A 16,766-nucleotide genomic window follows, 5' to 3' on the forward strand; every position below is an offset into this window, starting at 1 on the left:
CTTTTCTTTCTTACTTTAAATGATACTATCTGACTGCCTGGATTCCTGCTAAAAATTAAAGCTGCAGTGTGGGACTTTTGTCTCCCCCTTCTGGCAGGGAGAGAAATTACAAAAACACTGTCAACACGCACTTACATCATAGGCTCCGCCATAGCACTACTCTGTTGCTGCTGTTGAGGCTGTAAAATGGTGGATAAATTGTTTTGAGCATCACACAACCCCTGCAAAATAACTTGTTTCCCTATCAAAATTTGATCAATTCAGTCCAATAACATTTGGAATGTCTAAAAGGGCCGTACAATTAAATTATTTCATCCCCATTCAAGTTAGCAGAGAGCTAACCTGAGGTTAGCCGGCTCGGCTAGAGCACATGCTCTGCCCATAGAGCATTCGTGGAATGCATTCATCCAGCCAACACGGGAATGTCAAACCAAACACCAGATTAAAAACTCTGGTATACTGTGAGAAACAGAGAGATTTATCTGGTGGTGATAGGCTTAATCAGCATTGTGTGAACTCATTTGCCAAAGGCTTGAATGTAATGGACATTCATTTATATGTAAAAGTTCCGCACAGCAGGTTTAAGTATCTAGTACAATATTTCAAATGAGCTTTGAAGATGGGTTGTACCTCTGTGAGGTTTGTTGTACGCTCTTCTCTCAGAGGCCAAAAGGGAGGTAGGCCTCCCATTAGAACAGCGATCTTGTCCTAAAGTGGTTAATGACATGTGTTTGCTTGTTAAAAGGGATCAGCATAGCAGTTGATTACACTACCCCCACTACACCTCGGATAGAGCAAGAAAAAGACAGATAAAGAGTCCATGAGCAGTGGCGTCCATTAATGCGACTGTCCTACTTTAGTCTCAGGTCTACTGTGTTGTCTATCCTTGAAGGGGTCAGAGATGGGACTGACAGACGAGAAAAAGAGAGGAGGACATAGAAAAGCAGTGTCAGATTTTGAAGTATGGATGTTGTACAGCAATGAGAGCTTTTGTGTTTGTAGTTTGATCACACGCGCCCGCTGCATCTGCTCATAGCTGCTGGGGTTGGGACGTTAGGTCCTGATCGAGTGTTTCCTCTTCCTCCTGCCTCAGTAAAGCCGCTTCTCGTAACTACAGTTGGAATAGAAAAAAAGAGGAGTAAGTATTTTCTGTGTGGCAATAACATTTCACCACTGCAAAAACAATCTTGGATGGAGATGAATGAATGAAAGAAGAAGATGGAGGTGTGATGACTGCATGGATGTACTTACATGGCACAAAAGAATATCTAATATGATAGCATGGGTAAGAAAAGGAAGAGAAAAGAAAATTTGATGCTGCTAAACAGAGATAAATTACATTCAATTTGACAGTAAAAGGTTTCTGACACAGACTGAATACAAATGAAGCTAAGTCACACAGTGAGTATTAGTACCTTCACTGTTATAAAGGAAAGAGAGGAAACAGATGATGACAGACTTCACCAAACCACCTCTGCCACCAAAATATTTAGACAGAAGGAAGGGGATCACAGAAAAGAGACACATAGGATAAGGAGCAGTTGCAGAGGAGGGGAAAAGTTCACCAAAAGCCAGGGGTCAAGGATCAGACTTACGAGTGGAGGCCATGAACTCCCCCCTCCATCTGAGCAGACATGGTTCTCTTCTCAAACTTCAACTCTCCAGAGTACATCATCGACCTGGGACAAAACACACACAGCTCATAGTAAGCTAAAACCCTTACACAACACACAATACAAACTTATGGGAAACACACAAACGCTCCCGTACCGTAAAATGGACAAACTCTTGGCTCCTATGTCCTGACAGCCATGTTGGATCCCCGCAATGAGGTAAGGAACAAACTTATGGATGGAGCCTTTATCTTGTACTGATCCTGAGACACCTTGTGCCACCTTCACCTTATCTCCCTCACTGGACACACACAAATGCATTCACACAGAGTCAGAGATAAATGTGCCATGATGTAAATTTCTGCAGAGTAAGTGTTTATAAGGGAAAGGACCTCTGTACCCCCAAACCCCCACCTGAAGTAGCGTTTCTGGCTGTTGTTTTTCTCCATGGCATCCAAGGAGCCCATTCCTCTATACTTTTTCAGACGCACACCATCTGAAAAGAAATATTCTCCTGGAGCTTCGGTAGTTGCTGCGAGCAATGACCCCATCATCACTGAGGGCAGAAATATCAAAGAAATGCAATGAAATCATGTTGAAAGCAAAGGTGAACAGGTGAGAGGAAAAAGACTACAACAAAAAGCAATCAATTTCACAAAAAAAAGTTGCCCATTACACTTAGATCTCTACAACTGCCCATCAGCAGCTATGTGTCCTCTCCATATGTACTCAAGCAAGGCTGTGATCTCCCATCTCCACATTTATTTCATAGAAGTATCCACCAAATTATGCAAATGTAAATCTTGCAAATTCAAGACTTCAGGAAATAGGAGAATGTAGTGTTTTCTCACCTGTAGATGCTCCCAGGGCCAGAGCTTTCACCACATGTCCAACAGTCTGAATGCCTCCGTCAGCAATTACTGGCACTCCAAAACGTCGGGCATACTCTGCAACCTTGTATACCGATGTACCTTGGGGCCGTCCACATGCCATTACTGAGGAACAAGTACAAAACATCATGTGTTGGCCACAAAGTGTACCTATTATACATTTTTATGTTCAATGGTTTAGTTTAATCGGGTGTGAAATAGTCTGCTGTCTGTTTTTAATCCTACAATTTACAAAAAATAAAGGAGAGTTTTGTTGACATTGTGGATATATCTATCTGAAAGCAGCAGATCTTCCCAGTTCTGTAGTCTTTATTACATACCTTCTTGGGTGATACAGATAGAGCCACACCCCATGCCCACCCTCAGAGCATCCACGCCTGCATCTATGAGGTTTTTAGCCTGAGCAGCTGTCACCACTAGATAGAGAGACAGAGATACAGAAAAGAGCTGAATGAGGGAGACATGCTTAAGATTGGAACTTTCATAGTACAAATGTAGAAAAAAAAAGCTGGAAAGGAGGAGGACTTACCATTTCCTCCAACCACCTGAAGTTCAGGGTATTTCTGTTTGATGTAGTTTATCATGTTAATTTGATACAATGAGTTTCCTTGGGAGGAGTCCTGTAGTTTAAAAGAATATGACAATTATAGTCTAATCATAAACTAATCAAAAGCTTAATCATATTGCAGTTAAAACCCACCAGGACTACCACATCCACGCCAGCCTGCATGAGGAGATCCAGTCTGTATTTGTCGTCCTCCCTGGTACCAATCGCAGCTCCACACAGCAGCTGTTTACGGGAATCTTTGGAAGCCAGAGGATAATCTCTGTTCTTCTTCAAGTCAGTCCTAGCAATGATGGCAACCAGCTCATCACTGTCATTCACGATGGGGAGCTTGCCTAAGAGAGTAAGGGTGTAAAATGAGTGAAAGAAGGAAGAAAACAGCCCAAGGGTTGCACTTGCTCTAGAGCACATCTTCACAGATTTACCTTTTTTGCTACGTTGCAGTATATCATTAGCCTCTTTTAGTGTGACTCCAGCAGGTGCAACAACTAAATCTTCCCTTTTTGTCATTGCCTGGATCAAAAAGATGTTCAGTTCCAACAGTGAAAAATATATCAGTATACAACCCAGTTATTTGACATCATATAACTGCTGCAAATATTATGTTCTCAAGGATGCACACATAAACACACCACCCATATACACACCTCCTCCAGGGGTCTGTCATGGTCCTTCTCAGACAGAAAGTCTATGTCCCTGGAGGTGACTATGCCGACCAGCTTGCTTCCCATTTTGCCGGTCTCTGTAACAGGGATCCCAGAGAAACCATGGCGTATCTTGGCCTCAAACACATCCCCCACTGTGTGTCGGGGACTCATTACCACAGGGTCTGTGATAAAACCCTGCTCAAATTTCTGACAACAAGAAAAACACGTGTGTTGAGTGGTTAGTGGTTGAGTGGTTGAGTGGTTACAATACTTATTGTTTTGAAAGTAATATCTTCTTCTGAAGGAGGGCTGTCCTGGATGTTTCAATGTCTTCTTATGTCTATTGTAAGTTTATGTCTTGGATGACTTTTCCATCTTACCTTGACTTTGCGCACCTCATTGGCCTGGAACTCAGCTGTACAGTTATGATGAATTATTCCAATCCCACCCATCAACTGAAGTAGCCAAATAGAGACAGGAGAGCAAAAAATTATTCATTACATTTTGGTGCAATTGCCACTGTCTGTGGAGCAGGATGGTGCTAAACTGAGCGAACAATTAGGTACGGTGTATGTACAGTAAGGCTCTGCTGTGCTTGTACTCACTGCCATAGCGATGGCCATGGATGACTCTGTGACTGTATCCATGGGAGATGAAATAAGAGGTGTCTTCAGGGTTATCTTCCTTGTCAATGCAGAAGTTAGATCCTAAAAATGGGGAGCATTTGTAAACGGAGACATTATCATATGATCTTATTACGTTGATAAGCACACAGAGCAAAGTAAATCTGAGAAATAATTGAACTTTAACTATGACATATTCTAAGATACTCCAATGGTGTGTGCGTTGATGCTGAGAGATTTGTCAACCTGTTGTCCACAAACAATGTCCCTACAGTGTTGCAGCTGCAGCACATTTGTTAACCAAATGTTAGAGTTTGTTTTTATGTTGCCATGCAGTAAGCCTAAAAGCCCATTTGGGCACATTAGAGGCTGACTTTCCGAATTCACCTGCTTAGAGTTTGATGACGCAGGTGTGTGTGTGTCTGTTTTGAACACCTGCTATCTAACAATAACCCATGTAACCTAGGCATGAAATTAATTTAATGTCCCAGCAGGGCTTGCAAAGACGAAAACAAAGCAAGTCAAATAAACAACCCAGTGCTCAAGCACCCATAACTAAGGAATAAAGCAAAGAGATAGGGATGAATTAGAAGGACTGCAGTACCACTATTAGCATTAAAAATAGTACAGATAAAAAACAGAAAGCAGTAGAGATACTTTATTTGCACCAAGTGTACTTTGATCCTTTTGCCCAAGACTTAATATAACTATTCAAGTTTATCCAAAGAAATTATTCATTGTGGTATCATCTACAACTGCAGTCCTGAGAGGGATTGCAGCAGTGGCTGTCATCACTTACCTGAAGGTTAGCAAATGTCCCAACTAACTAACTAAATATAAACAATATACAGTGCACCAGGAAACAGTATGTGGCCTGTGATACTCACCACCTCATCAGAAGTAAAATCTATGAAACCAGGGAGGATCAAGAAGTCACTGAAAGGAGAGAGAAAACATGAGAACATCTTGCTTTTGAACTGGAAAAGCATGACTTAAATCAAATCATACTAGTAACAATCACTACGATAAACCTGGATCATACAGCTTTAGCAGTGTATGTGGACTGTGCATATCCACTTTACAACGCAGCCCTTTTTAAACTTAGCTGATACTGAGCAGACATAATCTGTCAGCCTTTCAACCCTCTGAAAGAACATTCTGCATTTATCCTCTGCACACTGATAAACCCTGCATATAGCCTCCATTAAGGAAACTACAATGACACCCATTAACACACTGATATGTGCACAAACACACACAAACACACACACATGCCCTGCTTTTAATGTGTGTGATACCACTCAGAGTCATCCTTGAAAGTACTATTACTCAAAATAATCCTCCATATAAAACCCAAGCAGATGTGTCATCACTGATATTACTAAACACCTAATGGAAGACATTGCATAACTCTGTGTTTCTGTGTATGCACATGCACGTGTGTCAGTGAAATGTATCTATGTATTTTTTAAATTAGCATTTCTTACTTGTATGTAAGTCCATCGCCAATAGCAAAGAGCTGTTGTGCTGTTAATCCATCTTCAGGGACGTAACCTGTGCCTCCACTGATCAAGTAGTCCGCCATGCTGAAGTATTAACACATACATGATATAGTACAGCTAAAAATATGAATATTTGCTGAGTGTGTAAAGATATGATAATGCACAGATGACACTTGTATCTCTATCATGTACCCTAACTTCACAGCTTCATAGAGTTAATACAAGATTTTAATTGATATCATCTAATTATAGTTCATGTCACAGATTTTTAATATTTCAATGTGTATTTTAGCCAATATTTTAACACAATCCTCCATCCATTACTTCCCATGACTGTAAGCAGTGTGCATAAATCATGGGTAAATTTGTCCCTTATGTAAAACATGCATGTTGTTTTTCTCGTCTCTCTTTTGACCTCTATGTCTGACACACATGCTGTAGGCAGATCCTATTACAAATGTTGGAGTGAAGACAGGAAATGCTAACAAGAGAAATCCGTCCTAGTCAATGGAAATTCCTTCTATACACCAATGACGGTAGTACAGTAAGTAAGAGGATTTGGTTGGCTGCCCAGGTAGCTGATAAATGGGCTTGTAAAAGCGCAGAGTCAACACTACTAGAAAGTGAAAACATCTCAATTGCTGCAGGAGATACAGTGTTTATAAGGTTGTTATAAGGCTTCACACAATCACCTCTGCATATCATAAAGGGTGTGGAGTAATGTTAAGGTCATGAACTTATGGTCTATGTAGGCTGGTGAAAGATCAAGGAGAGAGTGAGACTAACCTCTCTGGTTCGTATCCGGCTTGGATACGTGTAGCACTGTATCGCTGTGCTGCTGTCTCATGCCCATGTCCATGTGGCGTTGAGTGGACATAGGCACCACAGGGGTGGGGTTGTTCCCCCTCTTTGTTTGAGGTGCGAGGCCGTGCTGGTTCCATGTCCCCTACAATCCTCCTGTAGTCAATCTGGTAGTTGTCCCTCTCCCCATCCCCAAATCGGTCATAAGCATGACCCTCCATCTCAAAGAAATCCAGGGCTACGACCTCCACAGGCCCCTCCACCTCACACATATACACACGCACACGCACACGCACACGCACACACACACACACACACACACACACACACACACACACACTCTTCAAGGACTTCTGACTTGTATCATACACACAAAGTCACACTTTCACACTCCAAGTAAACAGTGGCCCCAGCGGACACACAACAACACACTCGATTTGCTTTTCAATTACAAGCACTCATAAACACCCCATGCTTGGAGTGCACAAACACAAACACCTTTCAGACACACCTGACATTGGAGAAAGCTGTCTTGCCATCTGTTTTGCTTCCAGTCCCACAGTTAAACCAAAATAGGCAAAATACAAAATTTCACAAAGTTGCAGTTCGCAGTGACACGGCTGTATGATTGCAGATGTATATCACTTGCATGAAACAAGTGAAGATTTGTTTCTAAAAAAAATCTCCTTAGAAATGCAGGAAGAGTACCAACAAAAGTCCCTCAAAACAGTGTTGTTTTTCCCAGAAGAAGGTTTGTATTCCAGTTTTTCAGCATTCAAACAAAGTTTGAGGCCATTACAGCCCTTGGGCAGAAGGAAAGACTTTTTAGCTGACCTGTTGATGAAGTTAACTATCGTGGCACACCATACTTAGAATTCCCTCTATGTTCCCCACGGCACAAGCGGCTGCTGGGGAGGAGAGTCAGTTCTTGCTCAGGTGGCAGAGATATGTCCCTCTGGAGACCCAGAAAGCAGTGCTGCTTGGTTATTCCTAAGGCTGGGAGCTTCTCCCCACTCCGTTCTCCTGGTGCCTGCTGAGCTTAACTCTGTTTCTGACAGTAGCAGACGTCACTCTCCCACAAAGAGGATTGGGAGCATTAATGCAGGACGGGGTGGGGTGAGATGGGTGTGTAGGGTGGAGTGAGGCAGTAGGACTGAGGAAGAGATGGATGGGTCAAGAAGACACTTGAACACACTTTCCCCTCTGAGGATTACCATGGTGTGAAGGTGTGTGTGTTTTTTGCCAAGCTCAAGGAGACAGAGCTGTGAATGAGACAAAGGCCAAATCCCAGAATACTGTTACCCAGCAAGCTTTTCTCCCTCCAGACAGAGAGAGGAAAGACAGACAGACAGACAGACAGACAGACAGACAGACAGACAGACAGACAGACAGACAGACAGACAGACAGAGAGAAGTGTTTGTCTGTTTGAAGAAAGGCAGAACCTCTAAAAATGGGAAGCAAAAGTAATTGATTCTTCATAAAGGAGTTTGTATCCACAAGTCTTTGTGCATGTTATTTTCTGTTACAGTATAACAAAATAGTCTTGTAAATAAAGTCACAGACCTTTACATTTTGAGAATACTATTGATTATATATGATATTAGGTTTTAGTTTTGTCTTCACCGATCCATTATTCAGTGCCACAGTGGTGAACAACAAACCTGTACATTTAAACTGAAACAGGAGAGTAACTTTGTTGCCTGGGATGCCCTCGACACCATCATCTGCAGGTGACTGACTGACTGCTTGTGACAGTTACTGAGGGATTGAACCAGAAAAGCCTCTTACCCAGTCTCTCTCTCTCCCTCTCCCTCTCTCTCTCTCCCCCACCCACTGGAAGAAACAAGCAACGTCCCCCCTTCATAATATTAACAAAGGCGAACATGTTTGTTGCTGATTATTAAGCCAGAGCCCCCACAGAACACATCATGTAACTTTCTGAACTAAAGACACTAACATGAGGAGATAGAATTTTATTTCTTTCTGAAAAAAATACACAATATATATACAATATATATTGATTATATAGTATATCAAAATGTTAACACATTATATACATATGAGTGAAATATATTCATGTCAATAAAAGACTCAAGTGTAGGATTGGTCATCATGGGCTGATGAGAAGCAGGGAAAGTCACTTTGGAGTTAGACACCTGAGGGAAAAGAAAGTGAAATAAAAAAAATTTTTTAAAAAGTTGTCATCAATTCAACTACTGTGTTTGATCTCTTTAACAAGAGCAAAACTCCTACCTCCTAGCCTCTCCACTAGTTTGGAATGATTTTTTTTGAGGGCGTCGTAGAAAGCTGCTTTGACCTCTTCCCCTCCTGACTTAAGTGTCCTTTGATACAACACTCTCATTCTGTCCTGGTTCGTCTCCTTAGCTTCAATCAGTGAGTAGGTTTCACCATGGACCATGTCTCCAAGCTCCTCTGCTATTGCCAATACCTCAGAAACGTTTTGGATTAACATTGCCCTGTTGTTGTCAACGAACTTTCCTGTTTTAAAATGAAGAAGAACCACAGCATATACATGAATGCCATAGCAGCAAGTTCATTTGACTTGTTTTGTTAACGTACGAGAAATCTTAACAAAAAAAAGCTTTAATTCATGCCACAGAGCATCAGTTCAGTGACAAATACACTCACCTTTATCCGTATTATTCATTTCCCCAGTAGAAACAGAGACAGAATCCTGTTGGCCAAAACAAAAGCTTTTTAAGTCTATATTATGTAATTAATTATATTAGTGCATTGATAAATGCACCCATCCGTCCAAGAAGTCATCTGCACTCAGCTCAGTCTTGCTGCTCAGTGCCATCTCTTGCTGAACTCAGGTAGAACAACTACAACTTCTATGGAAATATTTATAAAAAAAAAAAGGTAAGAATCAAAAATAAAGTGGTTCAATGACTACTTATATATTTAAATAAAAGTTTATTGTTATAAGAAGATGTTTTTTACATTATAACAAGATATTTTAATGTTGTTATTACGACACAAACTTTTCTTGATTTCTTGTCTCTTGTTTGAACGGATATATTGAGGAATATGGCTCATTTAAGAATAAAATTAACTTTATTGTCCCATAGAGTGGAAAATTTGTCTTGGGCTCTTCACCCATGCTGCAGCCATTAAAAGACAAAATTTCATATACAGAAAAAGAAAAATACAAGTGAGTTAACAAATAACAAACAAGGTACTAAAACCATTTCACATACCCAAATATACAAAGATGTTAGTTCATAAGTAACATACCAAGGTTCTAAAAGTAAATGAGTAACATGCCAATGTTATAAAAGTACCTAGGCAAACAGAGAAAACAATCACATCCAATAAAAAACAGAGAAAATCTCTTTTTCATTAAAAATCACTTGCATAAAAGATCATCCAGTGCCCATCCTGGCCCTATCTGCCACTATTCAAACGTTTTATTGACACCGGGATTAATGAATTTTTAAATCTTTTTGTCTGCTAGGAATGACTCTTAACCTCCTACCTGAGGCCAGTAGCTGGTACTCAGGTGTAACCAGTTACTGTCCTATTGGATTGCCTTAGGGTAGTCTGTTCATAAGTAGATTGCAGGGACGTATACTGTTATACCCCTATAATCTTCCATACAGTCTGCATCATTTGGACCAGTTTGAACTTCAGCTGCACAGAGAGGTTACCAAATCAATCTGTGATTCCGTATCTGATAAGGCTCTCTAAAACTGCCTGATAAAAGACTAACACCATGAACTTCATGCTTGGGTTGATCATGGCATCATGGCACAATGCTACGGTGGCCCTGAAGTGCAAATCACAACGACAAATAGGAAAACACAATGACAAATAACAAAACACAACAGAAAATCAAATACACAACAACAAATAACAAAACACAACAACAAATAACAAAACACAACAACAAATAAAAAAACACAACAACAAATAAAAAAACACAACAACAAAAGAGAAAACACAACCGCAAAAGCAGACAACACAACATTAACTTCTAACGGAAAAGGTAGGTACCGGCTATCGACAAAGCTTGTTGCTGATTGGACGCTCTCCCATTGACAAAGATCATCGCTGATTGGACGGACGCACTGTCCGTCTTTTTAACAGGAAGGCGGCACTGTCCGCCCTCATTTAGGGTCCGTGTAGTCTCCAAGTAAAGTACTGCAACGTGAGAACACTCTATAGTGCAGACAACCATAGAAATGGACTTTCGCTGTCGGCACTCGCGCTCCCATGGCAGTCGAGATGACCGCCTCTAGGCTATGTGTTGACGCAGTAAATGGATCAGAGGTTGCGTCTGCGCAAGAGCGCAGTGCCATTACGCACAGCTGTTCACTTTCTTTACCTTCATTCATTCGCATGAAAATTACACCAGGCTGCTACAAAATAACCACACACACCTCTACACACAGCCGACTGGTCGGTTATACCTCGATATTCTGCTTTTTATGAAGGAGCGTCCGTTTACCTGGGCTCATCAGCCTCTTTTCCAACTTTCTTTTTTTTACCAAAAGTAGTGTCTCATTGTATTCTTAAAAGACATTGAAGTGCAAACACTGTGGTGTAACATTAATTACCAAACTATGCAATAGTTTAGTAATTAATTTTACATTAGTGTACGAGGTGAGATACATTAAAATTATTACTGAAATAGCGATCGGTTCGATATAATCATATCAATGGCTTCACCTAATCAGTTAATTATTTTTTTTACAAGGCCAACTCACTGATGAAAATAACTTCGAAGTCTGCATGTAATAACGTGAAAATATCCTGTTATAACGCCAGTTCACAACCGGAGGACATCACGGGGAGTCCACATCCGTCCAAGACCAACTTATCTCGTTGTTTAACAAGATAAATAGTATATTGGTATAAAAAGAAAAGTTTGTTGTTATAACGTGATAACTTTGTATGTTGTAATAACGTGAAAATATCTTGTTATAACAATAAACTTCCCACGTTATATAATTAAAAAGCTGGCTTGTACTCACCGTATATCCCCTCATGCGTTGTCCACCTACAGACTAAAGAGGAAGTTCATACGTGACGATAATAGTTTCAGTTTCTTACCCCTGTTATCAGAGCTGGCTGGCCTGTGGGTGGAGCTGAGGGGAGTTTTATATGAGCAGATCACACAAAGTTATGTACAATTTTCACAGAACTTTACATTTTGAGAAATTAATTTAAAATACTTTTACCAATAAAGTTTGGCCACAGTTCTATTTTAGTGAATTCCAAGGCCTAACGTGAGGAGATAGAATTTTATTTCTTTCTGAAAAAAATACACAATATATATACAATATATACAAAAAAACACTGAATATATAGTATATTAAAATGTCAACACATTATATACATATGAGTAAAATATATTCATGTCAATAAAAGACTCAAGTGTAGGATTGGTCATCATGGGCTGATGAGAAGCAGGGAAAGTCACTTTGGAGTTAGACACCTGAGGGAAAAGAAAGTGAAATAAAAAAAAACTTTAAAAACTTGTCATTGATTCAACTACTGTGTTTGATCTCTTTAACAAGAGCAAAACTCCTACCTCCTAGCCTCTCCACTAGTTTGGAATGATTTTTTTTGAGGGCGTCGTAGAAAGCTGCTTTGACCACTTCCCCTCCTGACCGAAGTGTCCTTTGATACAGCACTCTCATTCTGTCCTGGTCCGTCTTCTTAGCTTCAATCAGTGAGTAGGTTTCACCATGGACCATGTCTCCAAGCTCCTCTGCTATTGCCAATACCTCAGAAACGTTTTGGATTAACATTGCCCTGTTGTTGTCAACGAACTTTTCTGTTTTAAAATGAAGAAGAACCACAGCATGTACATGAATGCCATAGCAGCAAGTTCATTTGACTTGTTTTGTTAACATACAAGAAATCTTAACTAAAAAAAGCTTTAATTCATTTTCATGCCACAGAGCATCAGTTCAGTGACAAATACACTCACCTTTATCCGTATTATTCATTTCCCCAGTAGAAACAGAGACAGAATCCTGTTGGCCAAAACAAAAGCTTTTTAAGTCTATATTATGTAATTAATTATATTAGTGCATTGACAAATGCACTGATATAATGATATCAGCATTGATAAATGTATTTTATTCAGGCCTACTAATTACAGAGGAGAAAGACACATTTGAATATTTAACTGCAAATCTGAACCTAAAATACAACGTTATTGTTGTTGTGGTCCACTGTCTGATAATGGTTTTTGTTTGTTTCAATTAACCAAATAATGTGTGGTATAATATTGTAATAAACTGCTGAGAATGTGATGTCCATTCCCATCTAACCAAGTAATACTAACACAATTAACATGAAGCAATATTCCCCAATACTGACTGGTGTTTTGTTTGAGTGTTAGGTCAGACTGTAGACTGTTCAGATCTCAATGAGACTGATTAAATAAAGTTACTTTATCTGTTTTCAACTTCAGCTTTAGGCATACCTCTTCAAAAGACCTTCCAGTATTTGTAAATCTGGCATGATCTACCTCATCATTTGACTCTGACTGTTCTGAAAAGGAGGAGGAAACATCTGTGTTACCATTTGTTTTATTGTAGAAAGTAAGGAATAATTTATGGGATTAATCTCACATGACCCATAAATAGTATTAAATAACCTACCTGGTGGCTGAGGAGGAGAGCTGAAGGCAACAGATGTGTTTGAATGTTGATTATTAGTTGGTGAATCCTAAAAGAGGGAGAAGATATTATATAACAGATAAAAAATGTGCAGTTAGAATTGTTTTCCATGAATTATTAATCATGAGTAATCAGCAATATATATAATATACAGTATGTTGTGAAATAGAATTTATAAATTGTACCAGTGTTGTCTTGACTTTATGGACCGCATCATTAATTCCCTTCCTCCCATGCCTTGAGAACACATCCTCAGTGACTTTCCAGCACTCTGAAACAGAAGTTTTATTTTAGAAGGCATAAATGCATGAATGAGTACATGCTTCACAAAGAATGCAGGTATCAGAAATGCCATAGCTTAGCTCATAGCTTAAGTTTAGCAAATGCTCCAGTACAGTGATAATGAGAATACAGATTACAATAACAGACACCTACTCTTAGCGTATGGCCTCTGAGTGTGATCCCCATGCCAGCAACTCTTCATGAGGTCAACCAGCTCTTTTAATCCATCTGCCTTCTGGTCAATTTCCGTCAAGGGAGGTCTGTCCCCTCTTCTGATCCCCATTTTCAAAAGACTGGAATCCGCCGCTACAATGCCTGTAATACAATGAAGACATGCATCAAAACATACCAACTCAACTAAGTGTGTGTACATGTGTGTGAACTGTATGTACAGTACTTAATTTTGCTGAAAAATGATAAAATAATAAGGGAGACAATACAGAAGACATTGCCAAACAAAGAGAAAAATAGATGGCAGGATGGGATTTTATTAGGTTGGAAAATGTTGGGACAACAAAATTAATTATACGTACTTGGATAGGGCTCTTTACCAGTAACAATAGACCAGAGAAGGATACCATAGCTGGTCAAGAGAGAGAAAGATTTTTTTAAGTAACATGGTCATACAGATAAAGTTTTCAACAATAAAGTATTCCCATTTATAAGTATTCCTTTGAATACCTGTATATGTCAAAAGAACGAACAGGTGCGTATGATAATTTGAAAGCCTCGGGAGGCATGTACTTGTAAGAGCCTCCGATTTCTCCTGTCATTCCTTCCTTTCTGTTCAATGCACTGGTAGAAACCCTGGACAGACCAAAGTCTGCCAGCTACAAACAAAAAAAGAGAAATACAACATTACACAAATAATTAATTAAGTTTTATATTTAATATCAACTCTGGACTTTAGGTGGATTGGCATTACTACTACCTTGGCATTGAGGTCTTCAGTCAGCAGTACATTACTTGGCTTTAGGTCCTGGTGCATAAGGTCCTTTGAATGGAGAAAGTTTATGGCTAAAGCCACCTGATGGGCCAAGCGCAAGGCCAGAGGCCACGGTGGAGGGCCAGACAGGTCCTTCTGCAGGGACTGAATGGAGCCTCTTGTCATGAATTCCATGACTATTCCCTTTTGCATGGGCTTTTCTTCCTTATAAAATCCATAAACCCTCACCACAAACTCAGAGGAGGCCTCATTCATAAGAGAAGCCTCTCCATGAAGTGCTTTCTCGGCGCTGGAATGAGGTAGAGGTAGAGAAAACATAAATGAGAGAGCTGCTTGAACTACTAATATTCATAAAAAAGGATGTGTATGAATAAATAATTTAAAGGGGACCTATTATGCTCATTTAAAGCTCTATATTTTTATTCTGGGACTCAACTAGAATAGCTTTGCATGATTCACAGTTCCTTATTTATTTTATACTGGGTCTTCATCCAGCCCCTCAGTTCAGCCTCTGTCTGAAACATGCCTGTCTCTTTCAGGCCCCCCTGCCCCTGATAGGACCACTCTGTTCTAATTGGTTAGCTTCTGGAAGCTGTATCACAGCTGCTTTGGCCGTTCATGAGGGTACATAAACAAACCATGAAACAAAGTATAGTAGTAGGATTTCACTTCTTTTTCTCTTTGTCTACTTGTCTAATATATACGTATATGTTTGAGCCAGAATCCGATTTGAAATATGCCAGTGAACAACACATGGAAAAGCAACAACTTTAGCAACCAAGGATACAGAATGGACGGCTGTTTATGGTCTTGCACAACGAATTTTGGAACTGTGACCATGTTTAACACAGATATTCAACATCATAACAGTATATAAATGGCAGAAATCCACAAAAAGTGTAATAGGTCCCCTAACTAAGATATGTAGCTACAAATTTACCTCACATCATCATGAAGTAGCTTAATAGCCACATCAAAACCCCAGTTCTTGTGCCTGGCCTTGTAGACGTGACCAAATCCCCCAGAGCCAATGGATACCCGTCCGTCCAAGAAATCATCTGCACTCAGCTCAGTCTTGCTGCTCAGTGCCATCTCTTGCTGAACTCAGGTAGAACAACTACAACTTCTATGGAAATATTTATAAAAAAAAAAAGGTAAGAATCAAAAATAAAGTGGTTCAATGACTACTTATATATTTACAGAGGCGTACTGCTGCCATGCCGGAGAAAAATGGGTCAGTATCACATTATAATGTGAAAAGTTTATTGTTATAAGAAGATGTTTTTCACATTATAACAAGATATTTTCACGTTATTACGACACAAACTGTTCTTGTTATAATAATATACCATTTATCTTGTTATAACATGACACTCACTTTTGTATGGATAAATTGAGGAATATGGCTCATTTAAGAATAAAATTAACTTTATTGTCCCATAGAGTGGAAAATTTGTCTTGGGCTCTTCACCCATGCTGCAGCCATTAAAAGACAAAATTTCATATACAGAAAAAGAAAAATACAAGTGAGTTAACAAATAACAAACAAGGTACTAAAACCATTTCACATACCCAAATATACAAAGATGTTAGTTCATAAGTAACATACCAAGGTTCTAAAAGTAAATGAGTAACATGCCAATGTTATAAAAGTACCTAGGCAAACAGAGAAAACAATCACATCCAATAAAAAACAGAGAAAATCTCTTTTTCATTAAAAATCACTTACATAAAAGATCATCCAGTGCCCATCCTGGCCCTATCTGCCACTATTCAAACGTTTTATTGACACCGGGATTAATGAATTTTTAAATCTTTTTGTCTGCTAGGAATGACTAAACCTCCTACCTGAGGGCAGTAGCTGGTACTCAGGTGTAACCAGTTACTGTCCTATTGGATTGCCTTAGGGTAGTCTGTTCATAAGTAGATTGCAGGGACGTATACTGTTATACCCCTATAATCTTCCATGCAGTCTGCATCATTTGGACCAGTTTGAACTTCAGCTGCACAGAGAGGTTACCAAATCAATCTGTGATTCCGTATCTGATAAGGCTCTCTAAAACTGCCTGATAAAAGACTAACACCATGAACTTCATGCTTGGGTTGATCATGGCATCATGGCACGATCCTGCGGTGGCCCTGAAGTGCAAATCACAACGACAAATAGGAAAACACAATGACAAATAACAAAACACAACAGAAAATCAAATACACAACAACAAATAACAAAACACAACAAC

The 16,766-nt window shown here is 39.6% G+C and overlaps 2 protein-coding genes across 3 annotated transcripts; both read right to left on the reverse strand.

Annotated features, from left to right (window-relative positions):
* Positions 1 to 865: 865 nt before the first annotated feature.
* Positions 866 to 6,862, reverse strand: impdh1a (IMP (inosine 5'-monophosphate) dehydrogenase 1a). 2 transcript variants are annotated; one of them, XM_042412171.1, is made up of 15 exons: positions 6,627 to 6,862; positions 5,826 to 5,924; positions 5,226 to 5,274; positions 4,321 to 4,422; positions 4,096 to 4,170; positions 3,716 to 3,922; positions 3,494 to 3,581; positions 3,204 to 3,403; positions 3,033 to 3,123; positions 2,824 to 2,919; positions 2,465 to 2,608; positions 2,028 to 2,169; positions 1,771 to 1,914; positions 1,596 to 1,679; positions 866 to 1,111 (listed from the first exon to the last, which is right to left on the reverse strand). In XM_042412171.1, the coding sequence occupies exons 1-15, from the start codon at positions 6,860 to 6,862 to the stop codon at positions 1,090 to 1,092; spliced, it is 1,779 nt and encodes a 592-aa protein (XP_042268105.1). In that variant the 3' UTR covers positions 866 to 1,089. The 2 variants fall into 2 exon arrangements, with proteins under 2 accessions (XP_042268105.1, XP_042268104.1); XM_042412170.1 differs by having other exon boundaries at positions 3,204 to 3,581.
* A 1,820-nt stretch (positions 6,863 to 8,682) lies between these two features.
* Positions 8,683 to 16,706, reverse strand: LOC121897352 (receptor-interacting serine/threonine-protein kinase 3-like). Its single transcript, XM_042411763.1, has 16 exons — positions 16,256 to 16,706; positions 15,467 to 15,652; positions 14,512 to 14,815; positions 14,262 to 14,410; positions 14,114 to 14,163; positions 13,734 to 13,895; positions 13,484 to 13,569; positions 13,281 to 13,347; positions 13,103 to 13,170; positions 12,602 to 12,647; positions 12,200 to 12,445; positions 11,719 to 11,753; positions 10,142 to 10,183; positions 9,292 to 9,337; positions 8,896 to 9,141; positions 8,683 to 8,798 (listed from the first exon to the last, which is right to left on the reverse strand). The coding sequence occupies exons 2-16, from the start codon at positions 15,616 to 15,618 to the stop codon at positions 8,791 to 8,793; spliced, it is 1,707 nt and encodes a 568-aa protein (XP_042267697.1). The 5' UTR covers positions 15,619 to 15,652; positions 16,256 to 16,706; the 3' UTR covers positions 8,683 to 8,790.
* Between the last annotated feature and the right edge of the window lie 60 nt (positions 16,707 to 16,766).

The sequence above is a fragment of the Thunnus maccoyii genome, chromosome 5 (genome assembly GCF_910596095.1).
Source record: "Thunnus maccoyii chromosome 5, fThuMac1.1, whole genome shotgun sequence".
In the NCBI taxonomy this organism is placed as follows: domain Eukaryota; kingdom Metazoa; phylum Chordata; class Actinopteri; order Scombriformes; family Scombridae; genus Thunnus; species Thunnus maccoyii.

Excerpts from the sequence above, each read along its gene's own strand:
- LOC121897352 (XM_042411763.1), bottom strand. The coding sequence starts at position 15,618 with ATGGCACTGAGCAGCAAGACTGAGCTGAGTGCAGATGATTTCTTGGAC. Across the intron at positions 13,570-13,733 it reads TCAGAGGCCATACGCTAAGA|AGTGCTGGAAAGTCACTGAG; the intron begins GTAGGTGTCTGT and ends CTTCTGTTTCAG. Across the intron at positions 9,338-10,141 it reads GTACCAGCTACTGGCCTCAG|GATTCTGTCTCTGTTTCTAC; the intron begins GTAGGAGGTTAA and ends TTTGGCCAACAG.
- impdh1a (XM_042412170.1), bottom strand. The coding sequence starts at position 6,862 with ATGGAGGGTCATGCTTATGACCGATTTGGGGATGGGGAGAGGGACAAC. Across the intron at positions 3,923-4,095 it reads ATGAGGTGCGCAAAGTCAAG|AAATTTGAGCAGGGTTTTAT; the intron begins GTAAGATGGAAA and ends TCTTGTTGTCAG. Across the intron at positions 2,920-3,032 it reads TCAGGTGGTTGGAGGAAATG|TGGTGACAGCTGCTCAGGCT; the intron begins GTAAGTCCTCCT and ends CTCTCTATCTAG.